The sequence below is a fragment of the Pelophylax lessonae genome (assembly GCF_965119305.1).
Source record: "Pelophylax lessonae genome assembly, chromosome: 8".
Taxonomy (NCBI): Eukaryota; Metazoa; Chordata; class Amphibia; order Anura; family Ranidae; genus Pelophylax; species Pelophylax lessonae.
Genome location: NC_138775.1, coordinates 62,130,086 through 62,150,880, shown reverse-complemented (window position 1 = coordinate 62,150,880; position 20,795 = coordinate 62,130,086). Strand labels below are relative to the sequence as shown.

General features: G+C 40.2%; 1 protein-coding gene across 1 annotated transcript in view; it reads right to left on the bottom strand.

Moving 5' to 3' along the window:
• DNAH12 (dynein axonemal heavy chain 12) overlaps positions 1-20,795 on the bottom strand; it is a 210,165-nt gene that overhangs the window by 94,826 nt on the left and 94,544 nt on the right. The window contains exons 28-36 of the mRNA XM_082264952.1: positions 18,597-18,842; positions 15,453-15,572; positions 14,755-14,864; positions 14,267-14,447; positions 8,532-8,672; positions 8,368-8,451; positions 8,093-8,281; positions 5,674-5,793; positions 2,252-2,440 (exon numbers count right to left, since the gene is read on the bottom strand). Of these exons, the coding sequence (XP_082121078.1) occupies positions 2,252-2,440; positions 5,674-5,793; positions 8,093-8,281; positions 8,368-8,451; positions 8,532-8,672; positions 14,267-14,447; positions 14,755-14,864; positions 15,453-15,572; positions 18,597-18,842 (1,380 nt within the window). The remainder of the gene's footprint in view (positions 1-2,251; positions 2,441-5,673; positions 5,794-8,092; positions 8,282-8,367; positions 8,452-8,531; positions 8,673-14,266; positions 14,448-14,754; positions 14,865-15,452; positions 15,573-18,596; positions 18,843-20,795) is intronic.

Genomic DNA, 20,795 nt, shown 5'->3' with positions numbered 1-20,795 from the left:
TACCACTGGATTGGCATAAGGCCAATGTGGTGCCTATATTACAAAAGGGATCAAAGTTTTTACCAAGTAACTATAGACCTGTTAGTTTAACTTCTATAGTTGGGAAAATACTGGAGAGTTTAATAAAAGACTATATAGATGCGTTCTTGCTGAAACAAAAATATTTTAAGCAAAAGACAGCATGGATTTATGAAAGACAGAAGTTGTCAAAATAATCTGATTTATTTTTTTAAAACCTTAGACAAAGGAGTGGCTGTAGATGTGGTATACTTGGATTTTGCAAAAGTGTCACAGTTGACACAGTTCCCCACACACGGCTAATGTGTAAGGTTGAGTCTACAAGTCTGTATAAAATCAGTGTGTAAATGGATTTAAAACTGGCTAAAAGACCGTATTTAGAGAGTAGTGGTTAATGATTCATACTTTGAATGGTCTAAGGTTATCAGTGATGTACCCCAAGGTTCAGTGTTGGGACCCTTACTTTTTAATATATTTATAAATTATATAGGGTTTGGGATTAAAAGTAGCATTTTAGTATTTGCAGATGACACCAAGCTATGCAGTGGAATACCATCTTTACAGAATGTCTCCATCTTACAAGCCAACCTCAATGAACTGTTTAATTGGGCAACTATGTGGCAAATGAGGTTTATTATTAATAAATGTAAAGTTATGCATTTTGGGGCAAAGAATATGCATGCATCGTGCATACTAGGGGGAGTGCAACTGGGGGAATCAAAGATAGAGAAGGATCTGGGTGCTCTGATAGATCATAAGCATAATAATGGCATACAATGCCAAGCAATGGGTTCCAAAGCAAGCAAAATCTTTCTTGTATTAAGAGAGGTATAGACTCCAGAGAGAAATATCATTTTTCCCTCTGTATAAATCATTAGTAAGACCTCATCTGGAATATGCACTTCAGGTTTAGGCACCAGTTCACAAAAATGATATTTGGGAACCAGAGAGAGTGCAGAGAAGGGCAACCAAACTGATAAGAGGCATGGAGGAGCTCAGCTATAAGGAAAGATAAGAGGAATTGAATTTATTCTCTCTCGAGAAGAGGAAATTAAGGGGGATATGATCAACGTGTATAAATACAAAAGTGGGCCATATTGAGTAAACATGATGTTGAGTTATTCACTTTAATGTCATCACAGAGGACACATCTTTACATCTGGAGGAAAAATTATTTAATGTCCAAATACGGAAAGGTTTCTTCACCATAACAGCTGTGAGCATGTGGAATAGATTCCCTCAAAAGAATAGTTTCAGAATCATTTTAAACAAGGGTATAAACATGAAAATCAGGTGCAGGTCCCCCTTTGTTCTGTAGGTGACACTTTGCCATTATTACAGATATAGTAGAGTCTGCTTGGGGAATTCTCCCCTAGGGACTCAGTCAGTATCTCAGAGGAGCCAGCTGTTTGATTGGATACTGCAACCCCTTGGAGTCTCTGGCAGCTATCTTGGTGTGAGACCCTATATAATAGGGGTACTCGAATCATGTGTTCACACCTGGAGTTATCGATAGGTCTTTTTTTTTCTCTTTTTTTTATGTACTGCATTATATGGACTTTTTCCTCACTGCACATTATAGTTATATTGGCCCGCATATATACAATATAGATTTTATGATCTACTTGTGATTTTGATTTATTGGAGGTTGATGTATGCCACTTATTATTATTATTTTTTTTTAAGATCAACAATTTTATTGCAATTTTAAAAATTGCCCTATATTTATATTTTATGCTCGGCATTTTTTTGGGGATAATTGTATTTACACTTATGAGATAGTGGAGTGCCTGCAGCAATAATCTTTATATATCTTGGGTGCTCACAGGACTATACAATTATTGATACTTTCAGTAATAAGGGCCAAAGCCTGGTGGCACTGTATAATACCAAATGCAATATTTCTTCTCATCAGTGCAAACTGTCTTCTTTCAATAACGCTAACCTGTAAAAAATCTACAAGATAAATTATAACATCCAGAACTCTGTGAATGGTCTCTCTCTGATTGGGCATAGGCCACACCTACAAATGGAAGGAAAAGCACACAGACCCTCACTTAAAAAAATTATGTAAAGTTTAATTATACAAGGTAACCAACAGAAACCAATCAAATGTCTCATTTTACAGTATAGGATAGTCAGAACAATAAGAGATATTTCTTGACTGATTACCGTTGTTTTGGAAACAGTTAGCTTCATTTGAACACTTTTTGGTTTCATAAATGTACTTTACCTCATACATGAAATCATATACCAGGCCTTTATCATCAAAAGGACATTCCCATTTCCCTATAGATGCTGGGATCGGATTCTGCTTATTTTTCCCTGCTGTGATCTCCTTGAGAAAAGCATCAAACTTGCTCCGGCTGTCAGCATCACAGCAGCCACCAACAGACCACACCATGGAGAAAGCAAAGCAAGCCTAGAAGAAGACAGATATCCAAGGGTTACTAAGACAATTAAGGCAGAAGAAGCGGGAACACGTAACGGGGTTTCCACCTATACAGGGTCGGCAACCTACGAACCTGGCCCGCTGACGCTAAATGTCCGGCCCATCAGTGCACGTGATGAATTCACTTGCACCAGGCCCGCGGACAGTTTAAAGTGGTTGTAAAGCCACTTTGTTATGTTTACACAAACGTCCCTGTTTGCTAATGACAAGTGTCCCACTGCTCACGTGACCGGCTGGCTCGCCCCTCTCCAAATCCGACAGCTAGAGTGGGAGGGGCTGAGAGTCCCCTGCTGATGTCAGCAGGGAGGGGAGGAGGAGAGAAGGAGAGAGTTGGCCGGTCACGTGAGAACCGAGTGGCACTCGGAAATTTATTAACAAAGCACAGGCACTGGGACACTTGTCTTTAGAAAATAGGGATGTTTGTGTAAACATAAAAAAGTGGCTTAAATAGTAGCTTTTGAAGCTGCAAGGGGGGGCTGTGTAATATGCAGGGAGTATGTGTAGGGGGGGCTGTACAATATGCAGGGGGGGCTGTGTAATATGCAGCAGAGGGCTCTGTAATATGCAGGGAGGTTGGGTAGGGGGGCTGTGTGATGTGCAGGGGCGGATGTGTAATAAGCAGAGGGGGCTGTGTAATGTAAAAAGGTCCAGAGGTACAGGGGCTGTGTAATGTAAAGGGGTCCAGAGGAATGGGGCTATGTAATGTAAGGGGGTCAAGAGGTGCGGGGGCTGTGTAATGAAAAGGGTTCCAGAGGTGCAGGGGGCTGTGTAATGTAAAGGGGTCCAGAGATGTGGGGGCTTTGTAATGTAAAGGGATCCAGAGGTGTGGGGGCTGTTGTATTGTAAAGAGGGCCAGAGGTACAGTGGTAGTGTAATGTAAAGGGGTCAAGAAGTGCAGGGGAGTGTGTAATGTAAAGGGGGCCAGAGGTGCGGGGGCTTTGTAATATAAAGGGGTCCAGAGGTGCAGGGGGCTGTGTAATATAAGAGGGCCAGAGGTGCGGGGGCTGTGTAATGTAATGGGGGCCAGAGGTGCAGGGGCTGTGTAATGTTATCTTCATTTATTAGCAGGTGAATGCGGCCCTCCATGCATTAACATACATTGAATCTGGCCCTTAAATGGAAAAAGGTTGCTGACCCTGGCCCTTTAACATCAAAGTCACCCTGGTGAATTGTAGAATTAGACCAGAAAACTGTGCAGAATAATAGAAGATTTAATTTATTTTTAATATTTAAAACAAGTTAACCTATCCATCAATGTCTCCATGCTTTATTTTACTGAGAAATCACTTAGCAAAACACCCCCCTTAGCATTTCTGGCCATGGTCACCTTGAGAAAGGACAGATAATTAATGTAAGATGTACTTCCTGGAATCCCTCTGCCCTTAGCTCAGGCATGTAGGCAGAAGGGTGTGCTTAGCAGAGAAAACCCCTCCTCCCCTCCTGAAGACTCCTAGGATGTATGACATCACTTGCCTAGGCACGAAAACTAGGAAGTAACTAAAGAAATATGAAAAAAACAGTTTGAACCAAGTAAATATGATATACTTTCCCATCTATTTATTAACAGCGTAAGGATTGAAAAATAGTCAATGTTGATTAAGAAAGTGAAGTTTTGCTTTAACTTCCTATTTATTCCTAGAGTTTCTATGTTAAAGCAAAACTCCACCAAAATGTTTGCTTTTCAATTTAGAGTGTGGAAGGCTCAGAACCTCTTTATGGTTGCTTTTATCTCTTGGGGACTTTTTCTTTCACTTCTCACGTGGTTACTGAGACATGAAGTAAGCAAAATCTCTCAAACAGGGGTAGAGAGAATAATAACGGGGGTAACACTGTCTCTATTGTGTTCTCTGTTGCAAATTGACTGTAAATGCATGTTACTCTTATTGGCCAAATGTTGAAGCACCACATGTCAACCACATTCTCAATTAAGATATACATAAGGGATCGGCCGACATCGGTTTTTCGTTGCCGATACAGATATTTTGGCCATTGCATATCGGTATCGGCCGATATGGGCCGATATTTTGTACATTTAAAGTTTTGAAAAATAAAGACAATTTTTGACACAAATCTGGTGCTGAATATGTGGGGTAGGTCTTTTAGCTGTAATGTGCGGTCTTCCCTTCCCTCCCTGCCTGCCAGGAATCCTGTGTGAACCTAGTTTAGTGTCATTAAAATCGTAGAATCCACTTTATTAGTATTTTATATAATGTCCAGTGTGTGTTTTTGTAATAGAATAGTGGGAAATACCTTCATTACATCGCTGCTCCAGACTCTCCTCGCTAATCTCCCACTCTGCTGTTTTCTCCTCTCATAGCTTTCAGAGGAGGATCTCAGCCCCTCCCCTCTGCAGTGTACACAGAAGCGCTGGGTATTAGATTAGAATAGTGTGAAATACCTTCGTTACATCTCCCGCTCTGCTGTCCTTCTATCCTCCCCCACTGACAGCTGGGGGTCACGGAAGGGCCAAGCGGCAATGTAATGAAGGTATTTCACACTATTAGATTACGAAAACACACACTGGACATTATATAAAACACTAATAAAGTGGTTTCTAGGATTTTACATACACTAATATTACATACAGTAATATCGGCAATATCGGTAACCTCTGGGGCCGATACCGATATATCGGGGAAAGTGCATATTGGCCCTCAATATATTGGCCTTAATATAGTCAATATATCATTGATATATCATCAATATAATCGATAAATAGTCGATATAGTCTATCTCTAATATACAGTACACTTAAAAAAAGAAGTGTCTTAAACTGATCATAAATGCAGGCTGAATGCACCCAAAGCATGCTGCATCTGCTCAACACTAGATAAAATTTTCAATCAAAGATAGGCAGTTTGAAAGGAAGGCTGAAAACTCTTGTAATGAAGGTTTATTTGCAAAATAAATATTTTATATACTTAGTAAAATGAAACAGGTATAATGCATAACGCCTAAATCATATACTGTACACTAGGTAAAATATCAAATGAAACTAACTCCAAACTTTTTTAATATGTTTACTTTTATGGACTTTGCTGTATGGGGTCTCTAACTGGTCTCTTTTAGGTCTCCAATGACCAAAAAGGTATCACTCTTAGTTCTCTGTTACTGATCATAAGCATTGTAACAAGCACAGGGCAAAAAAAAAAAACATGAAAGTTGGGTGATGATCTGTTATTTAGTGAAAATCACATACTTACCATAATCCAAATACGAATGCTCTTATTAGTAGGTTCTTCTTTCACAGCATCAAAAATTAGCATCTCAAAGAGCCGGATAAGTGAAATCACCACATTGCTATTACTACTCGTCACCAGTTCCTGTCCAGAGAGATAAATACAGATAAAATAGGTTGGAAGGATTTCTGTTGAAAACTAAGCAGTTTGAACCAGTCCCGGATGCAGTTCGGCCCCCCTGGACCATTTCATTTGTATAATGTGAGTGCTCTTAACTGTGCCTGGGATCAGTTAAGCATACCATGCCGGGACCACTTGGAAAAGGTGGTCCCAGGCACAGTTCACTTGTTGTCCAGTACAGTTTGCTTCAGTGTGAGTACAAACCATGTCCGAGCACAGTTCTTTCTATAAGGGACATTGTACTGAAGCAGGGATCACTGGTCTTTTTTTTTCTTTTTTTTTTAGTTTTTATTGGTTTTCAATACAGTGTAATTAAACAAATACAAAAATATTTCACATATTTCAATGCAAATATTTTCCTCCTTATCCCACAATCCCATATCCCTTCCCTCCCCATTTATTTTACCCCCCTCTATTACATTCTTGTCTTGTGCCTCTTCTACTATATCTACATTTACATAGTCGCCAACCCTTACCTCTATATATTTATTAGTCTTTTTAAAGTCTGCCCATTTTCTCCATTTATTTGAGAAACTCTCTACCCCATCCTCTTCTCTACTACCTAGATATTCCATAATATATATATATATATATATATATATATATATATATATATATACTCAATTCAATTCCAATAAACCAATCTTTAAGGGTGGGGCTTTCTGCTTCTTTTTTTTTTTTTTTTTTTGGTATTGCCACTTTTGCTGCAGTTATCAGATTTGGAACAATCGTGTTTTTACACTGCTTTTGTGATTTATCTGTTTTATGAAATAAACACGTCCATGGGTCTTCCGTGATACTCTTTCCTGTAATTTCCCTAATAAAATGTTGTACCTTCCGCCAGTAATCCCAGATCTTGGGGCAATCCCACCAGATATGAATCATTTTACCCTGCGCATTACAGCCCCTTCAGCATTGTGCGGATTTCTCTGGTTGGCGTTTATGTGCGTTATACGGCATTATGTACTACCTTGATAGACATTTATATTTCATTTAGATGGTATTCACATCTATCGAGGAATAATGTACAGCTCTCAGTATAGCGTTCAAATCATGCTCTTCTAAGCATGAACCTATCTCTTTTTCCCATGTGACTATGAATGGAGGTTTCCTTAGTCCCACCATCCCCGTTAACATCTTATATGTCTGAGATATGCTATGTTTTATTTTTGTTAGTGGATTACAAAGTTTTTCCACTAAGTTCAGATCCTTCTCGGATCTGATTGGATGAGGCAGCGACGGGATCTCTGGTCTGGTTAGCAAGGGAGTGTGCCCAGGAACACTTCCTTAATCATTCAGTGTGAGTGAAGACCAGTGGGGGAGTGGAGAGAATCGAACTTGGAGCGCGGTTCAGTTTAACTGGCCCCGGTGTGAGTGCACCCTTAAAGTGCATTTATATTGTGTCATCCCCAATCCGCAGTTTCTCCTCCAAGTCTTATTTTTCACTCATCCCCGATCCAGTGGTATATCCCTTACTAGGTTGCAGATTTGTTTGTCAAAATGTTACTGTCTGGGCCCATGCATGTACTCTGCACCCCCACAAATCCCTATTGGGATTGTGAGTAAAAATTAAGAAAAATGCTGACAATTGGTTTTACAATCTAATTAGTGATACCTTGCAGAACAGGTGAGTAAAAGGTTAGGAATTCTAGGATGGGGATGAGAACTGAAGGGACTATGATAATACTGCACCAAAGGCAGAGTTGCACTTAAAACTCGATCGCCAACCAATATAGTTTTTTTTTGTTTTTCGTTCATTTCTAATAGAGTGGGAAGATAAAGAACCTCTATAACCTATAGAACTTTTATTTTTTGACAGGTGGCTGGAAATCCTCTTTAAACATAAAGTTAAAGTTAACAATATGGAGATTACACATATAATATCTGAGGTGTGGAATTGTGTCCACACAGATCTGTAGTTCACAGTAGCACAAGTAAAGGTCCACTATAGTGAAAAATATTGTGAACTTTTAAATACAGTATATGTGGTTAAAAATTACCTTGCAGTAAATCGTAAAGCCTGCCTATTAGATGCAGACTGCCTCCCCCTGCAAAAACCACTGCCTAATAGTACTTGAAAAATGTACCTATAAAGAAAAAAGCTAGATTGTTTTCCTATATTACCCCCATCTTACCCCCAGGACACCTAGGCATAGTTATTTCGTTTTACTTTAGTACACAGAAATAAAGCTGAGACAACATTAATAACAAAAAAAATCAGAAAATAACCAGAACAAAAGTCTATACAACAGCAGAATTGCACCTTGCACTGTTTTCTAAGGAATCGTAAAGCTGGTTGTATTAGCCACTGGAAAAGGTCTTCTAACAGAGCTAAATGTTCCTTTGTCTTCAAGGCTTCAGGGAGGGTGTTGAGCCAAGACTTCACTAGGGGTTCCCACCCTAGCTGTAGGGGTTCCAGGTAGATCATACCACAACGGCTTACTGTGGCTGGCTGCAGATAGGAGAAAAAGGATTTATTTTCATGTTTATGTATCAGCAAAGAAAATAATGGTTCCCACAAGACAAGGGAAGACGTACCGAAGCTTGGGAAAGGTCCATTGTTTCAAAGATGAGACTCATCGGTGCTGACATCTGAATAATCTCACCACTCATTAAGCAAAGCTGTGAAGAAAGACAACAATTTAGACTAGCATTTTGCATAATATACTGTATATGTTTGTTTTTTTTGTCTATTATTTTACCTTTTTATTATCGTCAAGTACTGTGTTCATACTTTCTATCCACAATGTATCGATAGGGCCATCAAACACTACCCACTTCCTCTCTGGGGTCTCAGATAATGCAAATTCACGAAATGTGTTTGCAACAATGCCATCAGTCCACTGTAAAAGAATGAAAACCTTATATTAGCATGAGTGGATAAAAAATACAGTTGATACCAAAGCCCTTTTTTATAGCTTAATTAACTCTTAGGACCTTTATACATATTTTCAGGAAATGTATTTGAGATAGAACTCTGGCTTTTAGTTTTGGATACAACTGAATGAATAATTTGGGACGGGGGGGGGTGTAAACATAAACTAACATACACAAACAGCTACTAGGCACTAGGCAGCAGCGACGGCACAGAATTACCTCCTATACGAAAATGGCAACAACCCCAATTTATAACTAGCTTTTGAAGAAGGTACACAAAAAGAAAACGTTCTGCCAGCACACTTACCAGTTATCTATAAAAAAAAAACAAAAAAAAAAAAAACAAATGGCACTTTCCAACAATTTACGCTATAAACAGAGGGTTTAGTTGCAAATATTTGCAAATTTATGTGGAGGCCGCACTGCCTCCCCAAGACTCCTCTGTAAAGTGCAGTCCTAACTCTTATATTTGAGACTCTCCATATAGAAGCATATATAGCCATGGACAAATTAAGGGCAAGTATGCCTTCAGGCAGTCCATTCCTCCTTAAAGGGATAGGGACACTTGGAAGTCCAACAAGAGCACAACGGCAGCTGAAGGTCAATTCCAGCAAGCAAGCAATACAAAAATGGCAACCACACAAATTTCTAACTAACTTTGGAAGTAAGAATTACCTTCACCTTCAGTCATTCTGAGTGAATGACTTCTACAATGCATCCGAAAAGTATTTATTTTTCCACATTTTATGTTACAGCCTTATTCCAAAATGAATTAAAATCGTTATTTTCCTCAAAAGTCTACAAACCATACCCCATAATGACAAGAAAATAAAAATATAGAAAATAAAGAAGTTTGTTTGAAATCTTTGCAAATTTTTTAAAAAGAAAAAAAGAAAACAAATCACATGTACATAAATATTCACAGCCTTTGCTCAATACTTTCCTGAAGCACCTTTGGCACCAATTACAACCTCAAGTATTTTTGAGTATGATGCTACAAGATTGCACACCTATTTTTGGGCACTTTCTCACATTCTTCTTTGCAGGACCTCTCAAGTTCCATCAGGTTGGATGGGGAGCGTCAGTGCACAGCCATTTTTTGGATCTCTCCAGAGATGTTTAATCGGCTTCAAGTCTGGGCTCTGGCTGGGCCACTCAAAGACATTCACAGAGTTATCCCATAGCCACTCCTTTGTTATCTTGGCTGTGTGTTTAGGGTCGTTGTCCTGTTGGAAGATGAACCTTCGCCCCAGTCTGAGGTCCAGGGTGCTCTGGAGCAGGTTTTCATCAATGATGTTTCTGTACATTGCTGCATTCATCTTTCCTTCGATCATGACTAGTCTCCCAGTTCCTACTGCTGCAAATCATCCCCACAGCATGATGCTGCCACCATCATGCTTCACTGTAGGGATGGTATTTGCCTGGTGATGAGCGGTGAATGTTTCCTTCAGACATGATGCTTGCCATTTAGGCCAAACAGTTCAATCTTTGTTTCATCAGACCAGAGAATTTTGTTTCTCATGGTCTGAGAGTCCTTCAGGTGCCTTTTGGAAAACTCCAGGCAGGCTGTCATGTGCCTTTTACTGAGGAGCGGTTTCTGTCTGTCCACTCTACCATACAGGCCTGACTGAGTGCTGCAGAAATGGCTGTTCTTCTGGAAGGTTCTCCTCTCTCCACAGAGAAATGCTTGAGCTTTGTCAGAGTGACTATTGGGTTCTTGTTCACCTCCCTGACTAAGGCCCTTCTCACCCGATCGCTCAGTTTGGCCATGTGGCCTCTCTAGGAAGAGTCCTGGTGGTTCCAAATTTCTTCTATTTATGGATGATGCAGGCCACTGTGCCCATTAGGACCTTTAATGCTGCAGAAATTTTTCAGTACCCTTCCCCAGATATGTGCCTCGATATAATCCTGTCTCAGGGGTCTACAGACGATTCCCTGGACTTCATGGCTTGCTTTGTGCTCTGGCATGCACTGTTAAGTGTGGGGCCCTATATTGACAGGTGTGTGCCTTTCCAAATCATGTCCAATCAACTGAATTTACCACAGGTTGACTGCAATTAAGTTGTAGAAACATCTCAAGAATGATCAGTGCAAACAGGTTGCATCTGAGCTCATTTTTGACTGTCATAGCAAAGGCTGTGAATACTTATGTACATGTGATTTTTTAATTTTAAATTTTTAATAAATTTGCAAAGATTTCAAACAAACTTCTTTCACATTGTCATTATGGGGTATTGTTTGAAGAATTTTGAGGAAAATAATGAATTTCATCCATTTTGAACTAAGGCTGTAACATAACAAAATGTGCAAAAAGTGGAGTGCTGTGAATACTTTATGTTTGCATCTCAACTCCATACAGAAATAGAGGATGTTATTTCCCCTTGTGTGCATACAGAAATACATGTGTAGGTCCATATAGGTTTGAGTGCACTACAGACCATTTCTTCTGCAGGGGCATTCTGCCAGCAATATACTGCGTACATTTCTACGCCTGGGTGTATGAGTCCATAGGTTCACTGGAGTTGGTAACAGGGCAATGGCAGGGCTCACAGACAACAGAAAACCAAAGGAAAATTCTCCAAAGTGAGGAAAATCTTCCCAGAGATTTGTCACGGAAACCAATGTCTCCATTGAAAGATGTCTGCCTTTTTTCTATTCTGGTGACGACTCAAATTTTTTCATGTTTTCCTTACTTACAGTTACAATGGCAATGGTTGATAGGACAAACAGAGAGTGTGATTTTCCCCAGAAGGGACATAGGCAGCAAAAAAAAAAAAAAACAGGATTGCTAATAATTTCCTTTTGTATTCAAATCTAAAAAAAAATGTTTTGGCTTAAAGTGTTACTAAACCCACAATGGTTAAATCAGTCTGTATATGCAGTAAAGCATGCTTGTTATACTCACTGTGGAACCTAAAGGGTTAATCCTCCGCACTGTGTAAAAAGGCTGCTTGATCCTGTCTTCTCTGATCCTCCCCTTCTTCCACTGTCCCAAATTCATCTCCTAATAGAACAGAGCCTTGGGGCACTTTGCACATGCTCAGTTTGGTGTTTATTGGTAGAGAATTTTTTTTTTTTTTTTACTTAGGACGGTGCATGTGATCAGCACAGATCCAATCAGCACTGTTCACACAGAGGGTAAGGGGTCCTGCAGCCTCATAGGACAGTCAGAGAAGATTGAAAGCAGTCCTGACCTCAGTATCTGAGGAAAGGGATTTAGGAGTAATTATTTCAGAAGACTTAAAGGTGGGAAGACAATGTAATAGAGCAGCACGAAATGCCAGCAGAATGCTTGGATGTATAGGGAGAGGTATAAGCAGTAGAAAGAGAGAAGTGCTTATGCCGCTGTACAGAACACTGGTGAGACCTCACTTGGAGTATTGTGCGCAGTACTGGAGGCCATATCTCCAGAAGGATATAGATACTCTAGAGAGAGTTCAGAGAAGAGCTACTAAACTAGTACATGGATTGCAGGAAAAAACTTACCAGGAAAGGTTAAAGGACCTTAACATGTATAGCTTGGAAGAAAGAAGAGACAGAGGGGATATGATAGAAACTTTTAAATACATAAAGGGAATCAACTCGGTAAAGGAGGAGAGCATATTTAAAAGAAGAAAAACTACCACAAGAGGACACAGTTTTAAATTAGAGGGGCAAAGATTTAAAAGTAATATGAGGAAGTATTACTTTACTGAGAGAGTAGTGGATGCATGGAATAACCTTCCTGCAGAAGTGGTAGCTGCAAATACAGTGAAGGAGTTTAAGCATGCATGGGATAGGCATAAGGCTATCCTTCATATAAGATAGGGCCAGGGACTATTCATAGGATTCAGATATATTGGGCAGACTAGATGGGCCAAATGGTTCTTATCTGCCGACACATTCTATGTTTCTATGTTTCTATGTTTCTATAATTACTAAAATATTTGCATTTCCATGTTCTGTGTAATATGGGAGACCAGATATAGTGAATGAAGGGTCCTGGGTTTAGTAACACTTTAAGATACAATTTAACAAGAGAGACTGCAGTGAATGGGACACTGACAATAAGAGTTAGACAGGAAGGAGACAAAGGGACAGCTCTACTTGTAGCCACATTACCTTTAGTAAATCTGTCCCATTGTGTTTTAAAGCGGAGTTCCGGGCACAGAAACCATTTTTCAATAAACATACCCCCGGGACAGTCAGGGCTAGCACATTCCACAATGGCTAGCCTCTGATCTGTCCCGGTTCGCACTTACCTGCAAGATGAAATACTCACTTATAAAATTTCTTCCACAGCGTTGCCATCTCTCTTGTGGGCAGCTGAAGCCTGCGCGGTCCTCTTCTGCGTCTTCTTCCGCGTCCTCTTCTCCCAGAATGCGCCTGCACCGGCCCCTCTCGTCACTTCCGGTGCGGCACCGCATTCCTCCACAGCTTCTGGGCGTCGCCCCGGAAGTGACGAGCGGGGCCGGTGCCGTCATATTGATTCCTGGGAGCGATGACTTTCAGCTCCCAGGAATCATCACGAGACGGGAAGTGACGGCGGAGCCGCGGCGCTGAGGGAGGAAGTACCCTGAGGTGAGTATTTTCGATCTTCAATTACAAGGTGAGTAAAAAAAAAAAAAAAGAACCTAACTATCCAATTCCTTTTCAGGTGATGGAGAACTAGCGGACGGGCACAAAAAAAAAAGATCGATTTTGTGCCCGGAACTCCGCTTTAAGAGGAGTTCCATGCTACTAGCAGTAGCATGTCCGATATGCCCTTAGGGGGTTTCCCACCACGATTTATGATTCCAAATGCATTTCTGATGAATTCCTGTGCATTTTTATTGTGTTAAGGTGCGTTTCCCTCTTTTTTCTCAGGACATTGCGGTGTATTTATATGTGTTTTTGATGCATTCTAGTGCTGGAACACACTGCACTGATATGAACTAGGGCCATTGGAATACATGAAAGACACTGTGCATACGTTCTTGATGCAGATTAAAAAAAAACACTGGGCTGCATCTGGTGTGAAACAGCCATAAAGTGATAGTAAAGGCCCGTTTTTTTTAAAAACCAAAAAAACAAACATGCCATACTTACTTGCTCTGTGCTGTGGTTTTGCACAGGGCAGTCCGGATCCTCCTCTTCTTGGGTCCCTGACTGGAGCTCCTGACCCCTCCCTCCTGTTGAGTGCCCCCACAGCAAGCAGCTTGCTATAGGGGCACCCGAGCTGAGCTGCAGCTCTATGTATCCATTCAGACACAGAGCTGTGTCGGCCACGTCCCATCCCTCTCCTAGTTAGCTAACTTAGTTTGATTGACAGCAGCGGGAGCCGATGGCACCACTGCTGCATCTTAGCCAATCAGGAGGGAGAGTCCTGGACGGCCGAGGCATTTCTGGATATCGCTGGATTTAGAAGGGGCTCAGGTAAGTATTAGGGGGGCTACTGCACACAGAAGGCTTTTTATCTTAATACATAGAATGCATTAAGATTAAAAAAATTTCTGATTTTACATTTAAGTGTTATACAGTATAAATTAAAGTAGGGAAGGAATTTTCACCAAACATTCTAAAACTGAGGCTGTAGACATACCTCATGTGACACTGGATCAAACTGTCCGAACAACTGTCCCATAGTGATGGATTTTGGATTCACTGTTCTGTAGATTACTTTTTCTTCCTCGCACCCTCGTTCATTCATAAGAGACAGAGTATCAGCAAGTACATGGAGAGCTTTTGTTTTTCCAGAAAAAGGCTCTCCAACCAGCATAAAACTGTAGATAGAAATATAACGTTCACCATACTATGCAAAGTGGGTTTGCTCATTTTTAATACAAAAAGGTAAAAATTCAGCATCTGTCAATCATGATAAGGATTTTACACACCTTGGAAAATGTGAAGAAGCCAAAACTGCTTTATTTTGTACATAATGTAATGAAAGTTATTGCTTATAGATAAGAGGAAAAAGAGTCCTAGTTGAGTTCCCTGAACTAACAAACCAAGAAGCAGTTGCTCCTTCTATGCTTCCTTAGTTATATCATAGCCTTCTATGCTTAAAGGAGATGTTCAGTCAACTCTTACCCATGTCTGACAATCATCATTTCATAGGTCTGTATCATCTTCTCCAAAAACACCTTCTCCGGCTGAACATTGTGTTTAATGCAGCACTCATGAGCACACTCCAGCAAATCCTGAAAAATGTTAATGCATTTTTATGTTAAATCATAAGGCTGGCCTTGTTTTGCTTTAAAGTGAACCTGTGCATTGTCAACAGAGAACAAATCAACAGGTTTGCTTTATTGTACCCCTCCCCAGAAGCACATACTCACCTTTCTGTCATTCCCCTAATGATCCAGTCAGCTGTCGAGAGAGAAGAAGGTCAGCCCTGTGTAAGCTCCAAATCACTTCAGTTGGTGCCTACACAGGACTTTGGACTTTTACTGCTCCCATGTATTAGTGACTAGCCAATCACCAAGCACTAGTGTTGTCACATGAAATAAGTCACATGTTCCTCCATACCCAGAAGTACAAGGTATTTTCTTTGCTGTAAAGGTGAGCATTTGCTAATGGGTAGAAGGACATCAAAGAAAACCTGTTTCTTTACCCTCTATTGCCAATGCAAATTATAACAGTATGCAATATATCATATAATAACAATATTGTTTTCAATAAAGATAGGTTACTAGATACTGTAATTGTCAAATCAAAGAAGCAAATTGGAAAAGATAGCCAGGAAAAACAAACACAGTTCACAGTAATTACATTTTAAAGCAACCTACCTTATAGTCTGCTTCAGGCAGTTGAATGCCAGGGAACAGGTCACTGGTAATTCCATTAAATAATGGGATATCATGAGATAAGAACTTAGGCTCATTTACATCCTTAATAGATCGCAAGAGCTAAAATATGAAAAAAAACAATGAAGAATAAAAATGAAGCAAAAGGTCAGAGGATTTCCTTGTCATATATTTCTAATAATTGCATTTTAAGTGTATATGAGGCCAAACCTTTTCTTTGTTTTGGACAGAGTAGTAAATGGATCCCTATTCGTTTTTTCTCTCTGTCTCCTGTTTGGGAGATTTCTCTTCTCTTCCTCTCCCAGAAACATAGCAGAAAGTAAGAAGAGAGCTCCCCAAATTAAAGGATTGTCCCATCTTAATCAGCTACTAGAACAGGTTTTCCCATTGAAACATTTCCCCTTTACTACTGTTTCTGACTGTGACAACTAAAAAACTTTGGCGCTCCCATCAATGTCTGTACTGCTGTACTGCAGACGATGATTGGCGTGCAGTGGTCCGGAAGTGTTTTTTAGGGGGAAGAAGGGGGTTTGTCTGTTTATTTTTTCCTTTTGTAGAGGAAAGAGAGACACCAAGGAAGTTGCTTGCCAGCTGTCCAGGATCCAAGAACACAGCACTGAAATCCAGTGGGCGGGTGTGGAAAATGGGAAGGAAACACATCACAGGTGCTACAAAAATGGAGAGCACACACAGTGTCAGGAAGATTGTGTATATGGCTTTGCCTGAAGACATGTGAGTGTGTATACTGCATGTCAGGAAGATCATGTATGCATCATTGCCTGAAGATATTTACGTGAACATAGTACAGCACACGCACTGCACAGTGAGTTCATCGGCGCATGTTTGAATGTGCATCGGCGCATGCTTGCTAATGCATGAATGAATGTGCACGTGTGGCACTGGATTTTTGGCAGCCAGTGGTCCATTTAGGGCCTTACAGAATTTAGGAGAGTTGCTGAGTGGTCATCAGCTTCAGTAATACAAGACCAGACTCCTGACTCAGTTTGATCCTCATTTCCTGTTATCTACCTTGGTGTGTGATCCAGCTCTGTCCTCTTCCTGCGGATTATGTACCACTTCTTTCCATATGAAACCAACCTTAGCCTGCCTTCTGATCCTTCTTTCTTCCTATGAATTTGCATCTCCTTTGCCCAGTTGTTGCTGACTTTGGCCCATTTGACTACGGTTCAGACTCCTGAAATTGCGCGATCCTGTGCTCCATCTGTGTGACAGCATCCTGCACAAGTTCCAGTCTTGCATCCACAGCATCTCAGCATTATCTGGACTGTTATCTGGCCAGGACCTACCACAGGCACCCATGCCACTCCTCACCCTCCTATGCTCTGTCACCGACTCCACATGGAGCAGGACAGGAGGTGTAAGGGAAGCCCTATAGTCAGCTCGGCCTCTATCAGAAGTGACACATGGATTGTAAGTCAATGCTCTAACCATTATAAAACTATGACATGATTAATGAGCATAGTCAAAGATAAAATAATTGTTACTCACACAAGCCATCACAATATACTGTATCTGACTTTAAAATGTCAGCTATTACGGTACTTTATATCATCCTCTGCTATTGGAAAAGAATGGCAAAATAATGGATGAGTGTGGCAAAGTAAGCATTTCTGTAAGGTCTCATTTCGCAAATATATCTTCACTTTGGGTGAAGTGGGGTATGGTTTCTAAGATGCAGAATTTTTGGGTCCCCAGTTAAATTAGTACAGTACACTGCATTAATAGTATTGAGAACCTTCCGCCAATATCTGAACAGTTTAGGACACATCCATATCATATGGAGCATGGTGCCCGGTTCAGCCTCACATTTAGTACACAGGAGAAACTGTCTCTTCTTGTGTTATTGTAAATGACAATACATTTTCTGAATTTCTAATCCATTGGAATAGTTTTTGTGAGGTGTGATAAGACCTGTGTATCAATGAAAGGTGTGTGTTTTTGAGTTGGGGAAATAGAAACCATCAGCACAATAGATAAAATGTACACTCAGTCGGAATCAATGTACGCACATCTATCCACTGTCCCTTTCTATAAAGAACAGAAAGACTCCACACACCATTTTGCACTAAAGCTTTATACTGTATATTGTATGGATCAATCCTTGCTTGGTTTCTGTGGTGACTACCTATGTAAGTAGGGGGGCATAAGCATATGTCCATGTTTCTAATTTCAGCTGTGAGAGCATGTTGTAATTGGAAATACTGGAAAAACATTTGTGTAGGTATTTCAAATTCATCTAGTAGGTTTTTAAAATATTTAAATATCTAATTAAAATAGAGCTGATAAAGGTCAAACAATTAAATTTCAGCCTCATCTGACCACCTTAAATGCACCTTGAAGATTCTAAGGCCACGTGGAAAAAGGTGTTATGTTCAGATGAGACTAAAATTATTTGGCTTATCACCAAAAGATATGTCTGGTGGAAATCCAATACAGCTCACCATATAAATAACCCCATTCCTACAGTAAAGCACAGAGGAGGTAATATCCTGTTATGGGGTGTTTCACTACAGCAGGGACTGGAGCACTTGTCACGATAGAAGAGAAATGGATGGGGCAAAATACCATAAAATCCTTGAGGAAAATCTGCTGCCCTCTTCCAGAAAGTTGTCAATGGGAAGAAGGTTTACCTTCCAACATGACAATGACCAAAGCAAACAGCAAAAAGGACAATACAGTGGTTGAAGGAGAAAATGGTGAATGTCCTTGCATTGCCTAGTCAGAGCCAAGCCTTGAACCACATTGAAAATCTGTGGAATGACTTGAAGACTCCAGTCCACAAACGGTCACCATCAAATTTAACTGAACTTGAGCAGTTTTGCTCAAGAAGAGTGGGCAAATATTGCAAAGTCTAGATGTGCAAAGTTATTAGAGGCGTATCCCAACAGACTAAAGGCTGTAATTAAAGTTATATCTTTCACTTGGATGTTATAAGTTGCACTAGTAAATACAGCTGGATAAAACAAAACTGTGTCTGTCTTCATTTCAAGCTGCAAAGCAACAAAATGTGATTATTTTAAAGGGAGTGATTCTTTTCTATACCCACTGTACAACACTCTACTTGGGGTTTATATAGTTACAATATATTACCAAGTCTGCACTTACTAGAATATCTTCATTTTCGTTGGGGAATTTCAGCTTCAGGTTTCCAGCAGCCACTAGCACTGCCTTCACTGCACGCATGCCATAATCATAATGGAACTGGGAGGATAGCTGCTCAGAACACAGTCTATATGTCATTACAATCTTGACTGATAAAGGCTTCGCATGTAGAAACCCATATGAATAAAGGGAGATCTCTGCGATCAGTGCATAGTTGGGAACCATCATAGCTACAGTCCGGAAAAGCACCTGTAATAAACAATGCATATTTATAAAGAGGTACACAAAGGTAAAAGTAAAAAGTGGTAGGATCAGTAGCTCCTAAAAATGTAGCCTAGGTAGCAGAGGAAACTGTTGTCAAGTAAATCTACCGTGACGATGACAAATAGACTCTTTCCTATCTGATTAGATCAAAACATGCACTGGGGAAAATAATTATTTGATCCCTTGCAGATTTTGTAAGTTTGTACACTTACAAAGAAATGAAGGGTCTATCATTTTTATCATAGGTGTATTTTAAATGATAGAAAAAGAATATCAACCAAAAATCCAGAAAAAAACACGATACAAATGTTATAAATTAGGTTTCAGGTCAGTGAGTAAACTAAATATTTGATCCTCAAGCAAAACCTGACTTAGTACTTGGTGGAGAACCCCTTGTTGGCAAGCACAGAGGTAAGACGGTTATTGTAGTTATTGACCAGGTTTTCACACATCTCAGGAGAGATTGTGGTCCACTCTTTTTTACAGATCTTCTCTAAATCCTTAAGGTTTCTTGGCTGTCGCTTGGTAGCTCGAGGTTTCAGCTCCCTCCATATTTTTTCTATGGGCTTAAGGTCTGGAGACTGATTAGGCCACTCCATGACCCTAACGTGCTTCTTCTTGAGCCACTCCTTTGTTGCATTTTGTATGTTTTGGGTCTTTGTCATACTGGAAGACCCATCCATGATCCATCTTCAGTGTTCTGGCTGAGAGAAGAAGGTTTTCATTCAAGATTTTACAATACATGGCCCCTCAACGTGGCAAGGTCAGTCTGTACCTTTAGCAGAGAAAGAGCCTCAAAGCATAATGCTTCCAACTCCAGGCTTGATTGTAGGGATGGTGTTCTTAGGGTCATAATCAGCATTTTTCTTACTCCAAACACAGCAAGTCCTCTCCTCAATAACGCACATGTACAGTCAGGCCAATGAACATCTAAATGATTCAGAGAATGACTGGGAGAAAGTGCTGTGAACAGATGAAACCAAAATTGAGCTCTTTGGCATTAACTCGACTCACCGTATTTGAAGGAAGAAAAATGCTAACTATGAGCCTAAGAACACCATCCCTGCAGTCAAACATGGAGGTGGAAACATGATGCTTTGAGGCTGCTACTCTGCTAAAGGTATAGGCCGACTTTACCGCATTGAGGGGCCAATGGACAGGGCTATGTATTGTAAAATCTTGGATGAGAACCTTCTTCCCTCAGCCAGTACACTAAGGATGAGTTAAGAATAGGTCTTCCAGCATTACAATGGCCCAAAACATGGAGTTACCTAGCCAGTCCCCAGAGCTTAATCCTATAGAAAATATATGGAGGGAGCTGAAACTTCGAGTTGTCAAGAGACACCCAAGAAATCTTAAGGATTTATAGAAGATCTGTAAAGAAGAGTGGACCAAAATCCCTCCTGAGATATGTGCAAACCTGGTAACCAACTACAAGAAATGTCTTACCTCTCTGCTTGCCAACAAGGATTTCTCTACCACATACTAAGTCATGTTTTTCTTGGGGTTCAAATACAGTACTTTTTTTACTCACCGAACCACCTAGTTTATAACATTTGTATCATGTGTTTTTTTCTGGATTTTTGGTAGATATTCTGTCTCTATCATTTAAAACACACCTATGATAAAAATGATAGACCTTTAATTTCTTTGTAAGTGGACAAACTTACAAAATATGCAGGGGATCAAATAATTATTTTCCACACTGTATAGGGGTTGGTTTGCTAAACACAAATACACTGTTCACTTTGCAATTGAAGTTTTACTCTGCAAGAGAAATTTTCCCAGAACTTTGTGGATTTTGTGAAGATTCGCTTTGCAATGAATACCCAATCACATGCAGGAAACAAAAAACTGCATTTTTGCGTGCGTATGATTGAATGATGGAGGTCAGCAGAGCTTCACCTCATTCACAAAACATTTGCAAGGTTCAACTGC